The sequence below is a fragment of the Heterodontus francisci genome, chromosome 26 (assembly GCF_036365525.1).
Source record: "Heterodontus francisci isolate sHetFra1 chromosome 26, sHetFra1.hap1, whole genome shotgun sequence".
Lineage (NCBI taxonomy): Eukaryota > Metazoa > Chordata > Chondrichthyes > Heterodontiformes > Heterodontidae > Heterodontus > Heterodontus francisci.
Window position 1 is genome coordinate 20,224,993 of NC_090396.1, and position 18,480 is coordinate 20,243,472.

At 45.2% G+C, this 18,480-nt stretch overlaps 1 protein-coding gene across 1 annotated transcript in view; it reads left to right on the plus strand.

Moving 5' to 3' along the window:
* LOC137384536 (transient receptor potential cation channel subfamily V member 6-like) overlaps positions 1 to 17,252 on the plus strand; it is a 57,078-nt gene extending 39,826 nt beyond the window's left edge. The window contains exons 13-15 of the mRNA XM_068058677.1: positions 1,609 to 1,877; positions 13,032 to 13,138; positions 15,923 to 17,252. Coding sequence (XP_067914778.1) covers positions 1,609 to 1,877; positions 13,032 to 13,138; positions 15,923 to 16,145 — 599 coding nt within the window. The 3' untranslated portion in view covers positions 16,146 to 17,252. The remainder of the gene's footprint in view (positions 1 to 1,608; positions 1,878 to 13,031; positions 13,139 to 15,922) is intronic.
* The last annotated feature ends 1,228 nt before the right edge of the window (positions 17,253 to 18,480 follow it).

An 18,480-nucleotide genomic window follows, 5' to 3' on the forward strand; every position in this document is an offset into this window, starting at 1 on the left:
ATCTCCCACCATAACTTCGACGCAAATCCCGGACAGATGACGGGAATGCTCATTTCTCCAGGTGTCTGCTGATCTTCTACCTTGGTGAAAATTACAGGCATAGAGCTCTTCCTGTTTATATTTATTTTCTTCACTTTTTCTTTATTTTCGTTGTTTCTTTCTCTCCTTGTCTCTCGCTCTGTATCTTTTTCTTTCTCTCCTTGTCTCACTCTGTATCTTTTTCTTTCCATCTTTTTCTATTGATCTCACTATATCTATCTCTCCATTTTACTTTCTATCTGTCTTTCTCCTGGAGTTCTGAATCTGCCAGTTTGATTAAGGAGGTCCACTGTTGCAGGTCTTTGCATTTGTCCTTCTTTATTGCATTTCCCTGGCATTTTTTAAATCTTTCCCATCTCTCTCTTTGAGGCTAATTCTAACATTTATCTTTGGTCGAAAATCAGGCCAGGTGTAAATCAGGGTTGCCAATTCACTCATTTTTTTTATCAAGCCATTAAAATCAAAATGACCCTCAAAATGTGTCTTTTATCTCTTTCTCTCTCAAAGCCTCTCTATTTTTTCTTTTCCTGTCTCTGTCCATCTGGCTATATCAGGGTTGTCCAACCTTTTTGGGTGGAGGGCCGCATTACGATTTTTGCTCAGCCTGGGGGACGGTGAGTAAATTTCAAAAGAGAAAGGCATTAAAAATTTATCTTACTAATAAAAACAACAACAAATGTGCATTTTGTGAAGAGGCTTGAAATGAGAAGACTGATTTATTGACTTACTTTCTCGTCACGAGATTGAAAACTGATTTAGTGATATATGAGGCATTATTTTTGCATGCATAAGTGGTCAATCTCTGCCTGCATACTTGTAGCAATGCAGAGTATTCTGGATAGATATCCATCTGTCAGGAGAGAACTTGATCTCTGTCTCTCTCCCTGTGTTCCCCCCTCTCTGTGTCATCCTCGTTCTCCCCATCCCCCCTCTCTTCCCCCCGTCCCATCTCTGCCTCTCTCTCTCTGTTCCCACTCTCTCTCTGTTTCCCCGCCCCTCCCCGCTCTATTTCTCTGTCCCATCTCTCTCTCTGTTTCCCCTCTCTCTGACAGTTGCACTGTGCGGGGACACTCAGCACAGCAGTTTTGTCATTGGTCAGTTTGTTTAAAAACATTGTGCTGAGTTTCACAGCTGACAGCTGCTGTCGCAGGGATGCACTTCCCAACATCGGAGAGATTCGGGGTTTTCTGGCGGGCTTTTAAAAAAAGTCGGAAAACCCCAAAACTGTCAAAGTTGGGAAGCGCATTCCTGCTTCAGCAGCTGTCAACTGTGAAACTGACAGCGAGATGTTTTTAAAAGGCCAGTCTGCAAGAAAAAGACAAAGGGGAATTTCCCATCTCCAGTCACGGAGCCCTGGCAAGGATGAGGAACGGCCCTGGGTACAGTTTAGACCTGTGGGCCAGATGGAAACCTTTGGCGGGTCGGATCCTGGCCCGCGGGCTGTATGTTGGACAACCGTGGTCTACATTTTATCCTTTCTTTCCAATTCTCTCTGTCTCTGTTCTTCCTACTCCTCTTGGCTCATACTGGTAACATGTAATGTTTGACAGTGTCCTTTGCCTTCTACAGGTATTCACCTATTGTTCCAAGTCTTGGATCCTGCAAAGTGGGATCACTTTGTGGATTTCAGCACCGTTCTCTTCACCATGTATCTCCTTTTCTTCGGGCTCGTCAACATGCCACTCAATTGGGAAGTGATCCAGCCCGACATGGCACGATTCCTGTATGCCGCATACACCCTGCTTGCTTTTGCCATCACGGTTTTCCTTGTTATCCACATGATGGGTGAACTGATTCGACGGGTGACAAAGCAGCACGATGATCTCTGGAGAGCACAGGTGAGACATTAAAATGATTTCTCATTTGGTTAAATCAATGGATACCTAACCTCAGTGGAGGCCCAGCAGGAGGGTTGTTGCAGTCAGTCAGGGAGGGGAAAAAGAGCCAGGGTTCCAATCCCTCATTGCTAGTAATCCCGACTGCTTACACGCATGGACTTTGAGTGAGAACAGGTTGAAATTTAACTGTAATGCCTCTCACATTTGCGTTACTTACCAACACTGGTACTCAAAGGATCCATATCCCAACAAAGAACCAATGCCATCAGGAGAGGAGAAGAAGAGGATATTGGTGGTAAAAATTGAAGGAAAATATATGTATAATTCCCTTCGGTTGAGAGTGCATCTGATTTTTTTTATCTGGGGTACTGATCGACTAAAACCAAGTGATATGGTTGTTTCATATTATCAGTAAGATGTAGTGGTTATGTTCCTGGATTACTATCTCAGAGAGTGAGAATTCAAATCCCATCATGTCCTAGCTATGAGAATTAATAAATCTGGTGCAGAGGAAAGCAATATTGTAAAAATTGTAGGAAGGGGAACCGGTCGAACCCACACATGACTGCAAACTAGCAAGCCCCTCATATGTAACAAAATCACTTCAAGAAGAAGGCCCACCACCTACCCAGGGTGACTGAGGTTGGGTAATAAGTGCAGCATTGCCAGAGTTGCCCACATCGTGAGTACAATTTTTTTTAAAGCTTCCAAAGACATTGAGGTTTTGAATATCGGCACCAGAATGATGAAGTTGCAAAAGTGAATTGAATTTCTTTTTGGTCCCAAGGACATTGGAACATATCGGGGGGGGGGGGGGGGGGGGGGGAGTGGGAAGGGGGAAATTAGTTCAGGATATCTAATGATCCCACATGGGTAGCTGTGGTCTTCTGGAGGTTGCTGCATTTCCACTGAGTGGTGAACATTAGCCAGCATGTATATCTTTATTGTCATCGTCAAAAGTTCAAAGGGAAAGGCTGAGAGTTTTTTTTATACATTGGGGTTTCAGAGCATGGCATGTTCCACCAGAAACAGCAGGGGAAATAGAATCCAGAATAGCTTTTAAACAGGAAATTGTAGTATAAGGGCCTGAAAGAGTTAATGTTCTGAGACAGTGTGAGTAAACCCCTCTCTCTGTAGTGATGATTATGTAATAGTCAAATGGGTATCAGGCTGGGATGAAGCTAGAAGCAGCACAAGGTGTGCTGGCTAGAAAGGCTTGTGGATAGTGTAAATAGTTATATGTATAATAATAAATGAGTTATTCTTTAGCCCTACAAAACATCCAAGACTTCTTTAAACAACACTCGATCGACACTACTACGATCTTCTTCCTCTTCTTTGGCCTCCTTGTCTCAAGAGACAATGGGTAAGCGCCTGGAGGTGGTCAGTGGTTTGTGAAGCAGCGCCTGGAGTGGCTATAAAGGCCAATTCTAGAGTGACAGACTCTTCCACAGGTGCTGCAGATAAAATTGTTTGTCGAGGCTGTTACACAGTTGGCTCTCCCCTTGCGCTTCTGTCTTTTTTCCTGCCAACTGCTAAGTCTCTTCGACTCGCCACAATTTAGCCCCATCTTTATGGCTGCCCGCCAGCTCTTCGATCGCTGGCAACTGACTCCCACGACTTGTGATCAATGTCACACGATTTCATGTCGCGTTTGCAGACGTCTTTATAGCGGAGACATGGACGGCCGGTGGGTCTGATACCAGTGGCGAGTTCGCTGTACAATGTGTCCTTGGGGATCCTGCCATCTTCCATGCGGCTCATATGGCCAAGCCATCTCAAGCGCCGCTGGCTCAGTAGGGTGTATATGCTGGGGATGTTGGCCACCTCGAGGACTTCTGTGTTGGAGATACGGTCCTGCCACCTGATGCCAAGGATTCTCCAGAGGCAGCGAAGATGGAATGAATTGAGACGTCGCTCTTGGCTGACATACGTTGTCCAGGCCTCGCTGCTGTAGAGCAAGGTACTGAGGACACAGGCTTCGTACACTCGGACTTTTGTGTTCCCTGTCAGTGCGCCATTTTCCCACACTCTTGGCCAGTCTGGACATAGCTGTGGAAATTGAATAGATATTTTGTTACAGTCAATTAAGGAGGGGTGAAGGGCTTCCCTCTTTTCCCTCTCCTTGTTTGACCACAACAGGTTTAATTATTTCTTAAAGTCGATGTACTGGCCAATTCAGTAGGTGTTTGATTATTTACTTGCTATGATCATAACAAGAACCAATTGGACAGGTTTTCTTGAGTTTAACAAAGAAAGAGATTAACTTTATTATACCTAAACTGAACTAATGAAAATAATAAACTACGCACCAATTTTCACTCACACACACATTCAAGGTTTGCATGCACACAAATAGGTTACAGAGTGGGGAAAGGTAGATTGTTTGAGTTAGAGTCCGTAGGAAAAAGGGGTATACAGCCTGTGGCGTTTGACGGTTCAGCTGGCTTCTAGCTGAATTCGGTGGTCCTGAGTCTTTTAGTTTGAAGAGGTAGATGATTGGTTCGGTGGGTCCCTTGGAGACAGCGATGCAGATGATTTCCTCCAATTTCTGATTGTAGCCGGAGTATGCAAAGATGGTCAGTCAACAGGCGGAGTTTGAAGCTTGTAAGCTGACATGGAGAGAGAGAGAGAGAGAAGGACCCCCAATTGGGTCTGCACGTGTCAGAGCCCAGAAGATTCTCCTTGCTGCTGTAGAGAAACACAAGCTGAAAACCATAGATGGGGAGAGGCTTGTCACGTGACAGTCACCCAGTGAGTCAAACATGGTAGCAGTATTTTCTTGCTAAGAAGAACGAGTAGTTCCCTTAAACTTCATGGGTCTTAGTTCTTGCTGGGATGAGCAGACATTTCATCTCCCTCCTCGCAGGCCTTACAATGTTCGATACAGTGTTGCAAATTAGGTGGCTGCTAGCAAAGTCATCCTTTTCTCATCTGTTCTTTTTTAAATTCTTCAAAAAATATAAATTCAGATCTCCAGTCAGTGGATTAAAGAAAATTATCATTCAACAAAGCAAGTTGGTGTGACAGCTCCCCTTCATGTGAAATGAAATGTGACAACAGGAGCATTTCATTATGAGGTCACAAATTAAAAACAAACTGTACATACACACTCATCCGTCTCTCTACAAAGGTCAAAGGATTGTGGCCGTTGTAAGCTACGGTCTCTCTATATCCATTTTGGGCATATACCACAAAATGTTTGAGAGCCAGCAACAGTCCCAGGTCTTCCTTCTCCACAGTAGAGTATCTCATTTGATGCTTGTTTAATTTTTTGGCGAAATACCCAACTGGTTTCTCAATGCCTGCCTCATCACCTTGGAGTAGGATGGCTCCTACCTCTAGGTCACTAGCATCAACTGTCACTTTATATGGCTTGTTAAAATTTGGAGCTGCCAGAACCAGCTCATTTGTTAAAATGGCTATCAGCCTCTCGAAAGCTGTTTGGCACCTCCCTGACAACACTATCTTTACTTGTTTCTGTAATAAGTCTGTCAGTGGGGCAGTTATAGTGCTGAAGTTTGGAATAAACTTGCGGTAAAACCCATACATCCCAAAAATCACATTATTTCATGTTTGATTGTGGGGACGGGAAAATCTATCAGTGCCTGTATCTTTGCCTCTCTGGGCAACACGCGCCTCTGACCCACATTAAACCCTAGGTAGTTTACTTGAGCTTTAGCGAGCTCGCTCCTTGCAAGATTTACCACTATGTCAGCTGACTATAACCTTTGGAAGAGGGCTTCTAACTGGTCTAGGCGGTCGTCACAGGTGTCACTGTACACTAACAAATCATCCAGGTACATTACACAGTTGGGCAGGCCAGCTACTACCTTTGGAAAGTGGCTGGGCATTTCTTAATCCAAAGGGCATCACCCAGCACTGGAATAAACTGTCTGGGGTAAGGAAAGTCGAGATCTCTTTAGCTCGGGTGGTTAAGGGAACCTGCCAGTACCCTTTTAACAAGTCTGTTTTGGTTCTGTGGGGATGTTTCCTACTCTATTTATACAGTCTTCCAGGCAGGGAATTGGGTAGCAATCAGCTCTGGTCACTGCATTAATCTTTCTGTGATCAATCCAGAGCCTTGTTGAGCCATCGGGTTTGGGCGCCAGCACAACTGGGGAACTCCAACTGCTTTGCCTGGGCTCAATCAGCTTGTTTTCCAGCATATATTGAATTTCCTCCCGCACCTGGGTCAGTTTTCTAGGACCTAGGCGATAGGGATTTTGTTTTATGGGAGGGGTCTCTCCTACATCCACATTGTGTAGAGTTAGGGTTGTGCACCCTGGTTTTTCCCTGCAGATCCCTTTAAGCACTGTGAGTAGTCTTGTTAGGTCTCCTCTCTGTTCTGCATTTAAATAGCTAACCAGACGGTCGGGGGTTTGATTTGCAATCCTCCTGGCCTCCCTCTAACTTGTCCTCACTCTCCCTTTCACCCTACTCTTCCCTGGCTGCCTGACAGACTTGTGCTTGTTTGTCCCCTTCCTGGCTGTGATACCATTTTAACATATGGATGTGGCACAGCCTTTGCATTTTCCTACGACCTGGGGTGTCAATTATATAATTCAGCTTGCTAATTCTCTTTATTACTCTGTACAGGCCACTGAACCAGACTTTCAATGATTCTCCCTGTATTGGTAATAGCGCTAACACATGGTCTCTGGGCTGACAGAAGAAATCCCAGCCCGTTGTCCCAGTCATGCAGGTACTCATAGCAGTATGCCCGGATCATTCTCTTTAGGGTCTGGTGGTACCGTTCCAAAGCCCCTTGTGACTGTGGGCAGTAAGCTGAGAACTTTAGCTGGGTTATGTCCAGATTACCCATGACCTTTGGAAAAATACTGGACATAAAAGTTGTGCCCTGATCCGACTGGATCTCAGAAGGCAGCCCATATTGAATGAAGAATTGGGTTAGTCCCTCCACCACTACCTTGGCAGAGATAGTTCTTCGAGGGATAGCCTCTGGAAATTGGGTAGCCATATCCATAACAGTGAGCAGATACTGGTAGCCCACTTTTGCTTTCAGCAGGGGCCCCACACAATCTACCAGCACTCTGCTGAACGGTTCCCCAAAAGCCGGTATGGGAATTAGGAGTGCAGGTTTTATTGCAGGTTGAGGCTTCACCACAACCTGGCACGTATGACAAACCTTACAGAACTCCACCACATCCTTGTGGAGTTGTGGCTGGTGAAAATGCTGTCTGACGTGGGCTTGGGTTTTTCGGATACCAACACGTCCAGCTATTAGAAGTGCGTGGGCTATTCTCAATATTTCCCTCTGGAACCTCAACGGCACCACTACCTGGTGAACCACTGTCCGCTCTTCATCTGCAGGTCTGTGAGCGGGTCTTCGCTTCCTTATCAGTATCTCATCCTTTAAATAGTAACACTCTGGGACTCCCTCTGCTTCAGCTTCTGTTTGGACAGTCTGTGCTAACTTTTTTAACCTGGGTCTGCTTGCTGAGCCTCGACCAAGGAAGACCTGTTTAACCCATCCTTTGGGTCCTCTAACTACCCAAAGAAGGTTTCAGATAACCAGACAGTAGGGTCATCTGTCTGCAGTGCCAGTTCAGCCTCCTCTGATGGAGCTTGTTTGGCCATGGACCAGGTCACCACACAGTCAGGAAAAATGCCAGGGTCCTTTTCTTGTAACTGCTCCGTCTCCCTGATCTCTTTCGGTCTCTCTAAAACCACTGTGGAAGCTACCACCTTCGCCTCTGTCAGATCATTACCCAGGAGCAGCTCAACACCATCCACAGGTAAACAAGGGACAATCCCCACGATTATTGGTCTTTAAACAAAGTCGCACTCCAGGTGCACCCAATCTAAAGGTATGGGCATATACTTTACTCCGATACTATTTACTAGCACTCTCACATGCAATGCCTTTTCCCAGCAGAAGGGATTGGGTGGCCCCTGTATCATTCAGTATGACTATGGGCTTACACGCCGCACTCGAGGGGTATGGGGTCACTTTTCCTCTGGACACAAAATCCTGGTAATTCTCAGGGATTTTGTTAGGTTTTCCCACACTCTCAGTGATAGGTTTCCTGGGTTTTACTGCCGCAGTTAAAGCCACAGCCTGGTCTCCTGTGCTTTCCACCAGGGCCCCTTTTCCTGCACTGGTCTGGTCTACCCTGACTAAACCTATGGGTTTTCCCCGTAACTTCCAGTAGTCAACTCAAAGGTGGCCTGCCTTGTTACAATGGAAACATACAAGCTTTCAGGCATCACTCCTGTTCTCAGCACCTTCCTTTCTGGCCTCAGGAGGGCCCCTGTGTTTCCAGCTCTCCTTTCTCCATCATGGCTGTTCATCTCCTATTACCCTCCCACCTTCTATCCTTTTCAGGTGTTTGGAGGTGATTATGGAAAGGTTTCCTTTGGAGCAAGGACGTGTGAATAAGCATATACTCATCAGCCAGGATTGCTGTCTGCCTGACTCTTGGAACCTTTTGTTCCTCCACTTGGTTTCTTATGGAAAGTGGAAGCGAGTTTTTGAACTCCTTGAGGAGGATCACCTCTCTAAGGTTTTCGTAGGTGGGCTCTATCTTAAATGCCTATATCCACTAGTCAAAAGTAAGCTGCTTAACTCTTTCAAACTCAAGGTAAGTTTGTTCAGGCTGCTTTCAGAGGGTTGGGAAGTTTTCATGGAATGCCTCTGGTACTAGCTCATATGCTCCCATTTTTAATCATCTCATAGTCTGATGAACTCTCATTAAGCAACAGTGAATAAACCTCATGGGCTTTCCGGTTTGTCTGCTTTTCTATAACAATGTCCAGCTCTCTGTCAGCCACATCAGCTTTTCAGAAGAGACGAAAAATGCTTCCACATCCCTCTCATTGAATTTTTGGATCAACTGGGAGAACTTTCAGAACTCAGCATCCAATCATGAGCTAGGGGCAGTTCCCTCACTATTGGTGCCTTCACTGGGTACATTCATTTCAAGCTGCCTTAACTCCCTTTGGAAAGCTCTTTCTTTTTCCCTTTCTTAGAATTCTCTCTCCTCTTTATCTCTCTGGAAAGCTCTCTCTTTTTCTCTTTCCTGAAATTCTATTTCTCGTCTCCTCTGTTCTAGTTGTATCTTAGCTATTGCTACTTTGTCTGTTTCAGATTCTATGTCTGACTCCAGTTCTTCAGTGTCAATATAAAATGGTTGACCACAAGTTTTAGGATTTCAGGCTTCCCAGCTCTTGGATGGATAGTAATCTCTAACTTCCCAGCTACATTCCTCAACTCTTCAACAGATAGGGTTTTTAACCTGATCCAGGTTATTTCACTTTGTTCTAGAAAGGTACTGGCCTCGAATGTGGACATATTAGTACTCCAGCACTGAAAACCACAAGAAAACCTGTATTGAAGTTTTTAAATTATTGTTAAGGATCAATTTGGTTTTCCACTTCCAATTTCCCCTTTGTCTTTGGGTTTGATCCCAGACGAGCTCCCAAATTTCTGTTACGTTCAAGTGAGGAGGGGTCAAAGGGCTTCCCTCTTTTCCTTCGCCTTGTTTGACCACAACAGGTTTAATTCTTTCTTAAAATGGATGCTCTGGCCAATTCAGTAGGTGTTTGATTACGTACTTGCTATGATCATAACAAGGACCAATCAAACAGGTTTTCCTGAGTTTAACAAAGAAAGAGGTTAACTTTTTAGTACAGAAACCAAACTAATGAAAATAATAAACTACGCACCAACTTTCACTCACACACATACACAAACAGACACACACACACACACACAAGAGGTTTACACACAGATAAATAGGTTACTAAGTGGGGAAAGGTAGATTGTTTGAGTTAGAGTCCATAGAAAAAAAGAAGTATACAGTCTGTGGCGTTTGACGTTTCAACTGGCTTCTAGCTGAATTCAGTGGTCCTGAGTCTTTTAATTTGAAGAGGTAGATGACTGGTTTTTATGGGTCCCTTGGAGACAGCGATGCGGATGATTTCCTCCAATGGGGTTTCTGATTGTGGCTGGAGTATGCAAAAGTGGTTAGTCAACAGGCAGCGTTCAAAGCTTGTAAGCTGAAATGGAGAGAGATAGAGGGACCCCCACTTGGATCTGCAGGTGTCAGAGCCCAGAAGCTACTCCTTGCTGCTGTAGAGAAACACAAGCTTAAAACCACAGATGGGGAAGGGCTTGTTACTTGACAGTCACCCAGTGAGTCAAACATGCTAGCAGTGTTTCTGTTCTTGCAAAAAAGAATAGGTAGTTCACTTAAACTTCCTGGGTCTTGGTTCCTCCTGGGATGAGCAGACATTTCACCTCTCTCCTCACAGGCCTTGCAATGTAGCATACAGTGTTGCAAATTAGGTGGCCATCCGAAGCAGCCAGCAAAGTCATCTTTTTTTAATCTGTTCTTTTTTAAATTTCTTCAAAAAATATAAATTCAGATCTCCAGTCAGTGGATTAAAGAAAATTATCATTCAAAAAAGCAAGTTGGCATGACAATTTCAAAAAGGAAAATTGTAAACAGTCTGGGGAAATGACAGGGGACTGGGTCTAAGTGGACAGCTTTTTCAGAGAACTGTCACAGCCACGATGGCCGAAAGAGGAAAGACCAAAGGGTTGGGGTGAAATCGATTGTTCTTTCAGTGTCAGTACAGATGCAGTGATGAAATGGGGAAAGGGCAGGCAAATGAAGTTAAGTGGATAGATCAATCAGAGAGCCATAGAGCCACAATGGGCAGGGGAATGAGAGTAAAGAGAGATCTCTTTCAGAAAGCATTGGGTCAACGGTCTTCTGCTGTGCTGTAACATTCCCAGATCCTGTATGAAACCAGCCACTGTTCATACTCTGTTTCCTGCCTCCCTAAGGTGCCAGCATCACCAGATGTTGGAAGGTTGGGGAATAAGGCTGCACCTCCACTGGAAGGGGTGAGCACTCTAAGGCCTGGTGGTCTTTAAGTACCTGTGTTCTTTGTTCATATCAATTAAAATAACTCAAATGCAAAGCCTGGAATCCTATTGTGCAATGTTACTTCCAAACACCTCTGTCTGCTATTTTAATGGAGGTGTTAACCTGTTTATTTGACATCAGTTAATACCTCTGTTAAAATAGTCATCAATGGGACTTGATATGAACACAAATGAAGTTTGTAGAATAACATTGTAAAACGCAATTCCGGGGTTCAGTCAGTACCTCACAGGGCATCAATAACTTTATTATTCCAGCTCTGTATACTGTATTTTATTTTATTCTTTCACGGGATGTGGGCATCGCTGGCTAGGCCGGCAATTGTTGCCCATCCCTAATTGCCGTTGAGAAGGTGGTGCCTTCTTCCACCGCTGCAGTCCATGTGGTTCAGGTACACCCAAAGTGTTGTTAGGAAGGGAGTTCCAGGATTTTGACCCAGCGACAGTAAAGGAACGGCGATATAGTTCCAATTTAGGAGGTGTGTGATTTGGAGGGGAACTTGCAGGTGGTGATGTTACCATGCATCTACTGCCCTTGTCCTTCTCGGTGGTAGAGGTCACGGGTTCGGAAGGTGCTGTCAAAGGAGCTTTAGTGAGTTGCTGCACTGCATCGTTGGTGGAGGGAATAAATGCTGAAAGTGATGAATGGGGTGCCAATCAAGCAGGATGCTTTGTCCTGGTTGGTATCGAGCTTCTTGAGTGTTGTTGGAGCTTCATCCACCCAGGCAAATGGAGAGTATTCCATCACACTCCTGACTTGTGCCATGTAGATGGTGGACAGTCTTTGGGGAGTCAGGAGGTGAGTTACTCTGACCTGCTCTTGTAGCCACATTACTTATATGGCTGGGCCAGTTCAGTTTCTGGTCAATGGTAACCCCCAGGATGTTGATAATGGGGGAATTCAGTGATGGTAATGCCATCAAGGGGAGATGGTTGGATTGTCTCTTGTTGGTGATGGTCATTGTCTGGCACTTGTGTGGTGAGAATATAACTTGCCACTTATCAGCTCAAGCCTGAATGTTGTCCCAGTCTTGCTGCATATGTACGCAGACTGCCTCAGTATCTGAGGAATTGCAAATGATGCTGAACACTGTGCAATCATCAGCAAACATCCCCAATTCTGACCTTATGATGGAGGGAAGATCATTGATGAAGCAGCTGAAGATGGTTGGGCCTGGGACCCTGAGGAACTCCTGCAGTGATGTCATGGGACTGAGGTCATTGACGTCCAACAACCACAACCATCTTCCTTTGTTCTGGGTATGACTCCAACCAGTGGGGAATTTTCCCCCTGATTCCCATTGACTCTAGTTTTGCTAGGGCTCCTTGCTGCCTTGATGTGAAGAGCAGTCACTCTCACCTCACCTCTTGGGTTAATCCCTTTGTCCCTGTTTGGACCACGGAAGTAATGAGGTCAGGAGCTGAGTGGTCCTGGCGGAACCCAAACTGAGCGTCAGTGAGCAGGTTATCGCTGCGTAAGTGCGGATTGCTAGCACTGTCACGACACCTTCTATCACTCATCTGATGATCGAGAATAGACTGATAGGGCAGTAATTGACCGGGTTGGATTTTTCCTGTTTTTTGTGACAAAATTGATGAACATAATTCCTCAGGATATGTTCCCAATGGTTACAAAGGATCACATCCACTGATGTCCCCAACACCAGTAAAGTGGGAGGCACCCAATTTACATGGACAGGCAAACACGACCATAACTATGGGTACATCTCTTGTGCTGGCCTGCCCATGCAGCTAGAAATTCAGGCGCCCACCCAGCATGTGCAGTGAGGTTACTGATCCTGGCCATGTCCCCACGACCCACTATGTCAAGGGCTGATCATCACGAACATTGTTTACAATGTTCCCTCTCTTCAGATATTCAGATTACTTCCCAGGCCTGGATTCCACTGGTGGAGCCTACTTTCATTCATCTTGAGACCAATACACTTCAATTCATCAGGGTCCAACAGGCTAAAAGAAACTTCCTGCTCCAGACCCTACCCCCAAAAGATCTTCACCTCATAGAAGGAATGAAGATTCCCTATCAGTTGGGTACAGGAGGTGATGAAATTTTCCCTATCTGGAGTGCTAATGTTACCCTCTATTTAAAAGAGAAAACCTTCAGTCGTGTATCTAGACCAAGCTGAAACCCAGGTCCCAAAGTTGCAATCGTTCTTTCTTGCCATTGTGTTTTATTAATTCTTTGACCTTCACTGTTAAACTGTTTCCTGAAATCAAAGGTTGCTGCAACAACTCTGCTTCTTGAGCGTCGCCTCCCAAGGTGCCTGTTTCCTCGCTTGGGAATCTGCGGAAGGAAATACGGATTTGGGGAGAACTGGTATATCCGGTGAGTTCAAAGGAAGATATTCACCTTGACAGATATTTACAGGGAGATTATCCCAAAACTCAACACATTAAGAGGTGATTAACCACTCTGCACCTCCCTTCCATTTAAAGTCATCCATTAAGCTAAAGAGGAAACGTAACTAGTTTGCCATCTCTCCCCAGAGCCAAACTAAGAATTCTAGGGCCCCGGGACACCAAGAACATTGGGACCCTACTGCACCCATGTACATGACCCCCGAACCTACCTCAACAGAAAAGCACAGGTTGCTCCTCTCTGCTGGAACTTGCAGGCAATGATAGGCAGCTTCTTAGTCCAATAGAATTGGGGTCTGGCGAGGGGGCGGGGACCCATATTTTACAGAGCCCTACAGGTCTGTGTGTTCTTACATTCCTAACTCTCCCCATTTATCCACTGGCCCTCATGTTCACAGCAGACATGATATGCCTCTTCACTCACTTCCTCTCAATCACAATTGGTCACAGCCCACAGCACAGAACATTAGTGGTGAACATAGGATTGCTTCCTCAACGCCAATTACTCCAATCACCGAATGCTCCTCCCAGAGCTGTCAGAGCGTTATTTTTCACTTTTCATTTCCGGGAGACAGCCAAAAAACCACATCAAACTTATGACTTGTCATTCAGGTCAGGTCAATCTTTACTAAACTATCTTCTGATTGGCTACAAAAAAAAAATTGAAATTAAGTCTTTGGAAGTCTCTTCCTCAAAAGGCAGTGGAAGCAGGGTCTTTGAATATTTTTAAGGCAGAGGTAGATAGAATCTTGATAAGCAAGGGGCGGAAAGGTTATTGGAGGTAAGCGGAAATGTGGAGTTGAGGTTACAATTAGATCAGCATTTCCCATTCCATCCTCTCCCCTGACACCAAATTATTCCTCATTATCTACTCCCTCTGCTTTGAAGCAAAGAGGGGCAATGCTAAGGTGGAGGTTTTCAGGGCGGGAATTCCAGGGGGAGCAAATAATAAGGAATAAGTCAATGTCAAAGGAGCAGAGTTTGCTGGGAGTTGGGAGGAAGGTCATTGGTGCCATCAACTATTGGCTTATCATGGACAGCTTCCAGCTGTTGCCAACTATTGCTTTGCAACAACCACAACCAACATTCCCCCTATTTTTTTACCAGTGCGTGGGCAATTTCTTTCAGTGCGCGGCCCCTTTAAATTCTTTATGCACAGTTGTGCATGCGTGATAATTTAAGAAGGCCAATTTGTGCGTGGCGTACAAAGGGGCTGAGAGGGAACATTGACCACAATTACTAAGACATATGCCATTAACAGGCTGAATAAGCCACTGTATGGAGCTATCTAAGAGTTTAGCTACACTATATAAAGACTCGAGTGTTATCTCTGCCCAATTTCAGGCAGTGGGTGAAACAGCATGTCAACAAGAATGAAAACACAGCACTATTGAACATCAATGATGCTCAGCAATGTGTCTTAGATCCTTCATTTCAATCCATAACAGCTACTGCACTCAGACAAAGGTTACTGGAACGAACCAAACACAACACAATGGGCTAAATTTTCCCGGCCCCGTGATGGCAGACTTGGAGGTGGAAAAATAGGGGGAGCCGCATCAGAACAGCTCCCCAACGTGATCCTGCTACTGGGGAGCTTTCCCAGGGGCGGGCTGGGATTCGGACCGGCTGCCTGCTCCACGGAGGCCAGCAGACAATTATGCTTATTAAGGCCCCAATTAGAAGTGGCCTCTTTAGCATTTTACCACCAACGGAACAACCCTCCACCACTTGCAGAGGCCACCAGCTCAATGGAGGCAGCCTCCCTGCAGCAGGCTGAGGGGTCATCAGAACCGGAACCTGCATGCTCCATTAATGGGCCTGTGAGCATGAAAGACCACAATCTCAGCTAAGCCCAATCCAGCGGAGGGGTTTCTCCTCCATCCCTATTAACCTGATGGCCTAGATTTTGTTTATTTCTGCACTGCTGTGCAGCTCAGCGAGGGTGCCTCCATGTCACGGTGCCGTCGCAGCTCTCAATCTGCCACATCCCCTGTGGGGCTGCCCAGGCTCCAGAGCTGCCAGCCTTCTGATCAGGACAACTGCATCAAGACAGGATGGCAAGCATGGAGGGAGCCAATTAGGAGCCCACCTCCTGGAAGATTGCTGAGCCAGTCTTTCCGTCAACAATTGTAGGCTCAGGACACACATTTGGTCCCAATGTCAGACTTCTGAAGCCCATGGGAAAATCCAGCCCAGTAGTGCTATTCCCAAAAAAATGAGGAAAATCCAAACATCTTCAACCTTTCTTGAATGTGTCAGAATTTTACTTGAGGTTTTCTAATCTCCTATCCACCCCATCACACACCATGACCCAGTCAAGAAAGTACACCACCGTGATGAATATTCTTAACAGTTTTCCTATGAGTGATTTGCAAGACATGACTGACACTGTTGAGTTTTGCTCGGGCCTCCAGGTGCTCCAGGTGAGATCCGGCATTCATTAAGTCACAAACTGTGAGGTGGTTCCTAATTCTAGCGCTCTGCAGTGTAGCTGTTGAAGCTGTTATGTCAACCAGTGCTTACACCACACATTTTAGACTATGTTTAGTATTTTGATTTCTTATAGTATTCTCTCCATCAATATTGCAGGCTTTTCAATAAAGGACACAATCATTTAATTGATTAAACCTGTACATGAGACCAAGCAGAGTTAAAATTCAATGAAAGGAACTGGTATTACAGTATTGTCGATTTGTCCCCCATTTAAAAGAGCAAGATAACTTTGCTGTTGTCTATGTCCTCGTTGCAGGGTGGATGATAGGAACGATAATGCTGTGTTGAAGATCCGTTCTTTTGGCACAGCAGTGGAAACCAAAGGACATGAAGAAAGAATGGAGAAAGAAGAAGCATTGGTCAAGAATGAAAGCCTGCAGAGACCTTGTCAGGGGTGGCTGATGGTGAGGCAGAGAAGGATGGGTCAGAACTGCAGCGACCTTTACAATGAGGGCAATGATGAAGCCTACATTATCTAAAGTCCTAAAGACATTGCCTGTAGAGTCCTTCAAATGCTCCTGTTCCAGTTTTGTATCAGCCCAATCTCCAATCAACTGCTTGAAGGCTCAGTAGATCACAGACAAGCAAATAGTTGGTGGTGGTTTTAGGTTCACTTCTGGAGATTGTTCAGGTCAAGCTTACCACACTGGCTGAAGTACCTTCTCATTTAATGTAATCTATGAGATCCTAAATATCTTCAATTTTTCTATACAGCTGTACACCCCATGACTGCTGGTAGTGTACCACCCATGTGAGTATAGCCATTCATTACCATTGCCAATTGGTAAATTGGGTTAAATACCCAACTGGATGGAGTCTAAAAATAGCCCATAGTGTGTACATCTAAATACACCCAGAAACAAGTACCCTTGCTCACTCTGTCTATTGGTCAGAAAGGCACCAAATGTTCAACAGCAGCAGTAAATGTCCCTGCTGCTGCTGATTGAGATCCAGCACTCTGTCCAATCATTGACATTCTCAGAATACAGACTTTAACTCTGTCTAAGTGAATGGGTTTTGAGTGAGTTAATATTGGGCCAATTTGACTTGGCTCATGCTACAAAAAAATAACGGTTGAGTCTCTTTCCTGCCTTTGGGTTCTTTGCAGAATGGCTGTCATGTCTATTCAAAGTGTTAGGGAGACCATGGCCTTGGTCAGAGAGCATGGAGCATGGACGTGCAGAAGATAAAATTGGGAACCTCACTTGTTCGGCCCTTCCGGGGCTTCCACTCAATCACCATGGTACCTTTTGTATTTTCCCATCTGCTTTTACATCATCCATGAGCATTTAAATCAAACCATTCCCACAATCAAGGATCAGGTCAACATCAGGATCATAGGTACAGGAGAAGGCCATGCAGCCCTTGAGCCTTCTCCACCATTCAATCAGATCATGGCTGATCTGTACCTCAGCTTCACTTAACCTCATTCGTTTCATATCCCTTAATACCCTTGCCTAACAAAAATCTATCAATCCCAGTCTTGAAAGTTTTGATTGATCTTTTTGGGGAGTGAGTTCCAGATTTCTACTACGCTTTGTGGGACCCATGGGCTTCTGTCATTGGAGCAGGATTCATGGAGTTTCAGGGCTTTTCTCCTTTGCTTCCAATGAGTTTCTATTTTGATTGCTAGAAGTGAACATTCCTTGGTGCTGCAGTGAGCTTGGTGCCAGTCGTTTCCTACAGGGTACGAGTTCACAGCACCAAATCTCCCAGAACTAAATTCACAATCACAGAAATGCCACAAGGATGATTATTATGGAAAGTAATGATGTTCTATTGGGATGGTCTGCCTGATTTGGAGTGCTTGTCTACTGAAATGCCAGAGTAGCTGGAACTTTATTCTGTATCTAACCTGTGCTGTACCTGGCCTGGGAGTGTTTGATGAGACAGTATAGAGGGAGCTTTATTCTGTATCTAACCTGTGCTGTACCTGGCCTGGGAGTGTTTGATGAGACAGTATAGAGGGAGCTTTATTTTGTGTCTAACCAGTGCTGCACATAGAATTACCTAGTATATGCAGCACAGAAACAGACCATTTGGTCCAACTGGTTTTAGTTTTAGTTTTTAGTTTTAGAGATACAGCACTGAAACAGGCCCTTCGGCCCACCGAGTCTGTGCCGACCAACAACCACCCATTTATACTAATCCTACACTAATTCTATATTCCTACCACATCCCCACCTGTCCCTATATTTCCCTACCACCTACCTATACTAGGAGCATTTGCTAATGGCCAATTTACCTATCAACCTGCAAGTTTTTGGCATGTGGGAGGAAACCAGAGCACCCGGAGGAAACCCACGCAGACACAGGGAGAACTTGCAAACTCCACACAGGCAGTACCCAGAATTGAACCCGGGTCACTGGAGCTGTGAGGCTGCACCACTGTGCCGTCCCAATGGTCTATGCTGATGTTTATGCTGCACATGAGCCTCCTCCCCACCTTGCTCACATATCCCTCTATTCACTTCTCCCTCATGTAAGCACCAAGTCTCCCTTTAATTACATCAATTCTCTCTGCTTGAACCATTCTATGTGGAAGCAAGTTCCCCATTCTCACCACTCTCTAGCCTCGATTTTAATAACCCCCTCATCCAGTGAGAATGATGCGTAGTTGGGGATGGGATGGTGTTATTATCAGGCCGAGTCCAATTACCAACATAAACCTCACAACGGCCAAGGTTCTGATTACAGTCCGGCGGGGACCTACTTTACACTCAATTTTTATGTCATGTCAGGGGGAGTCCCGCACTGTGTGCAACACAACAGCTGAACCACAATGGGAGCTACCAACTGGCCGGATCAGGCTAA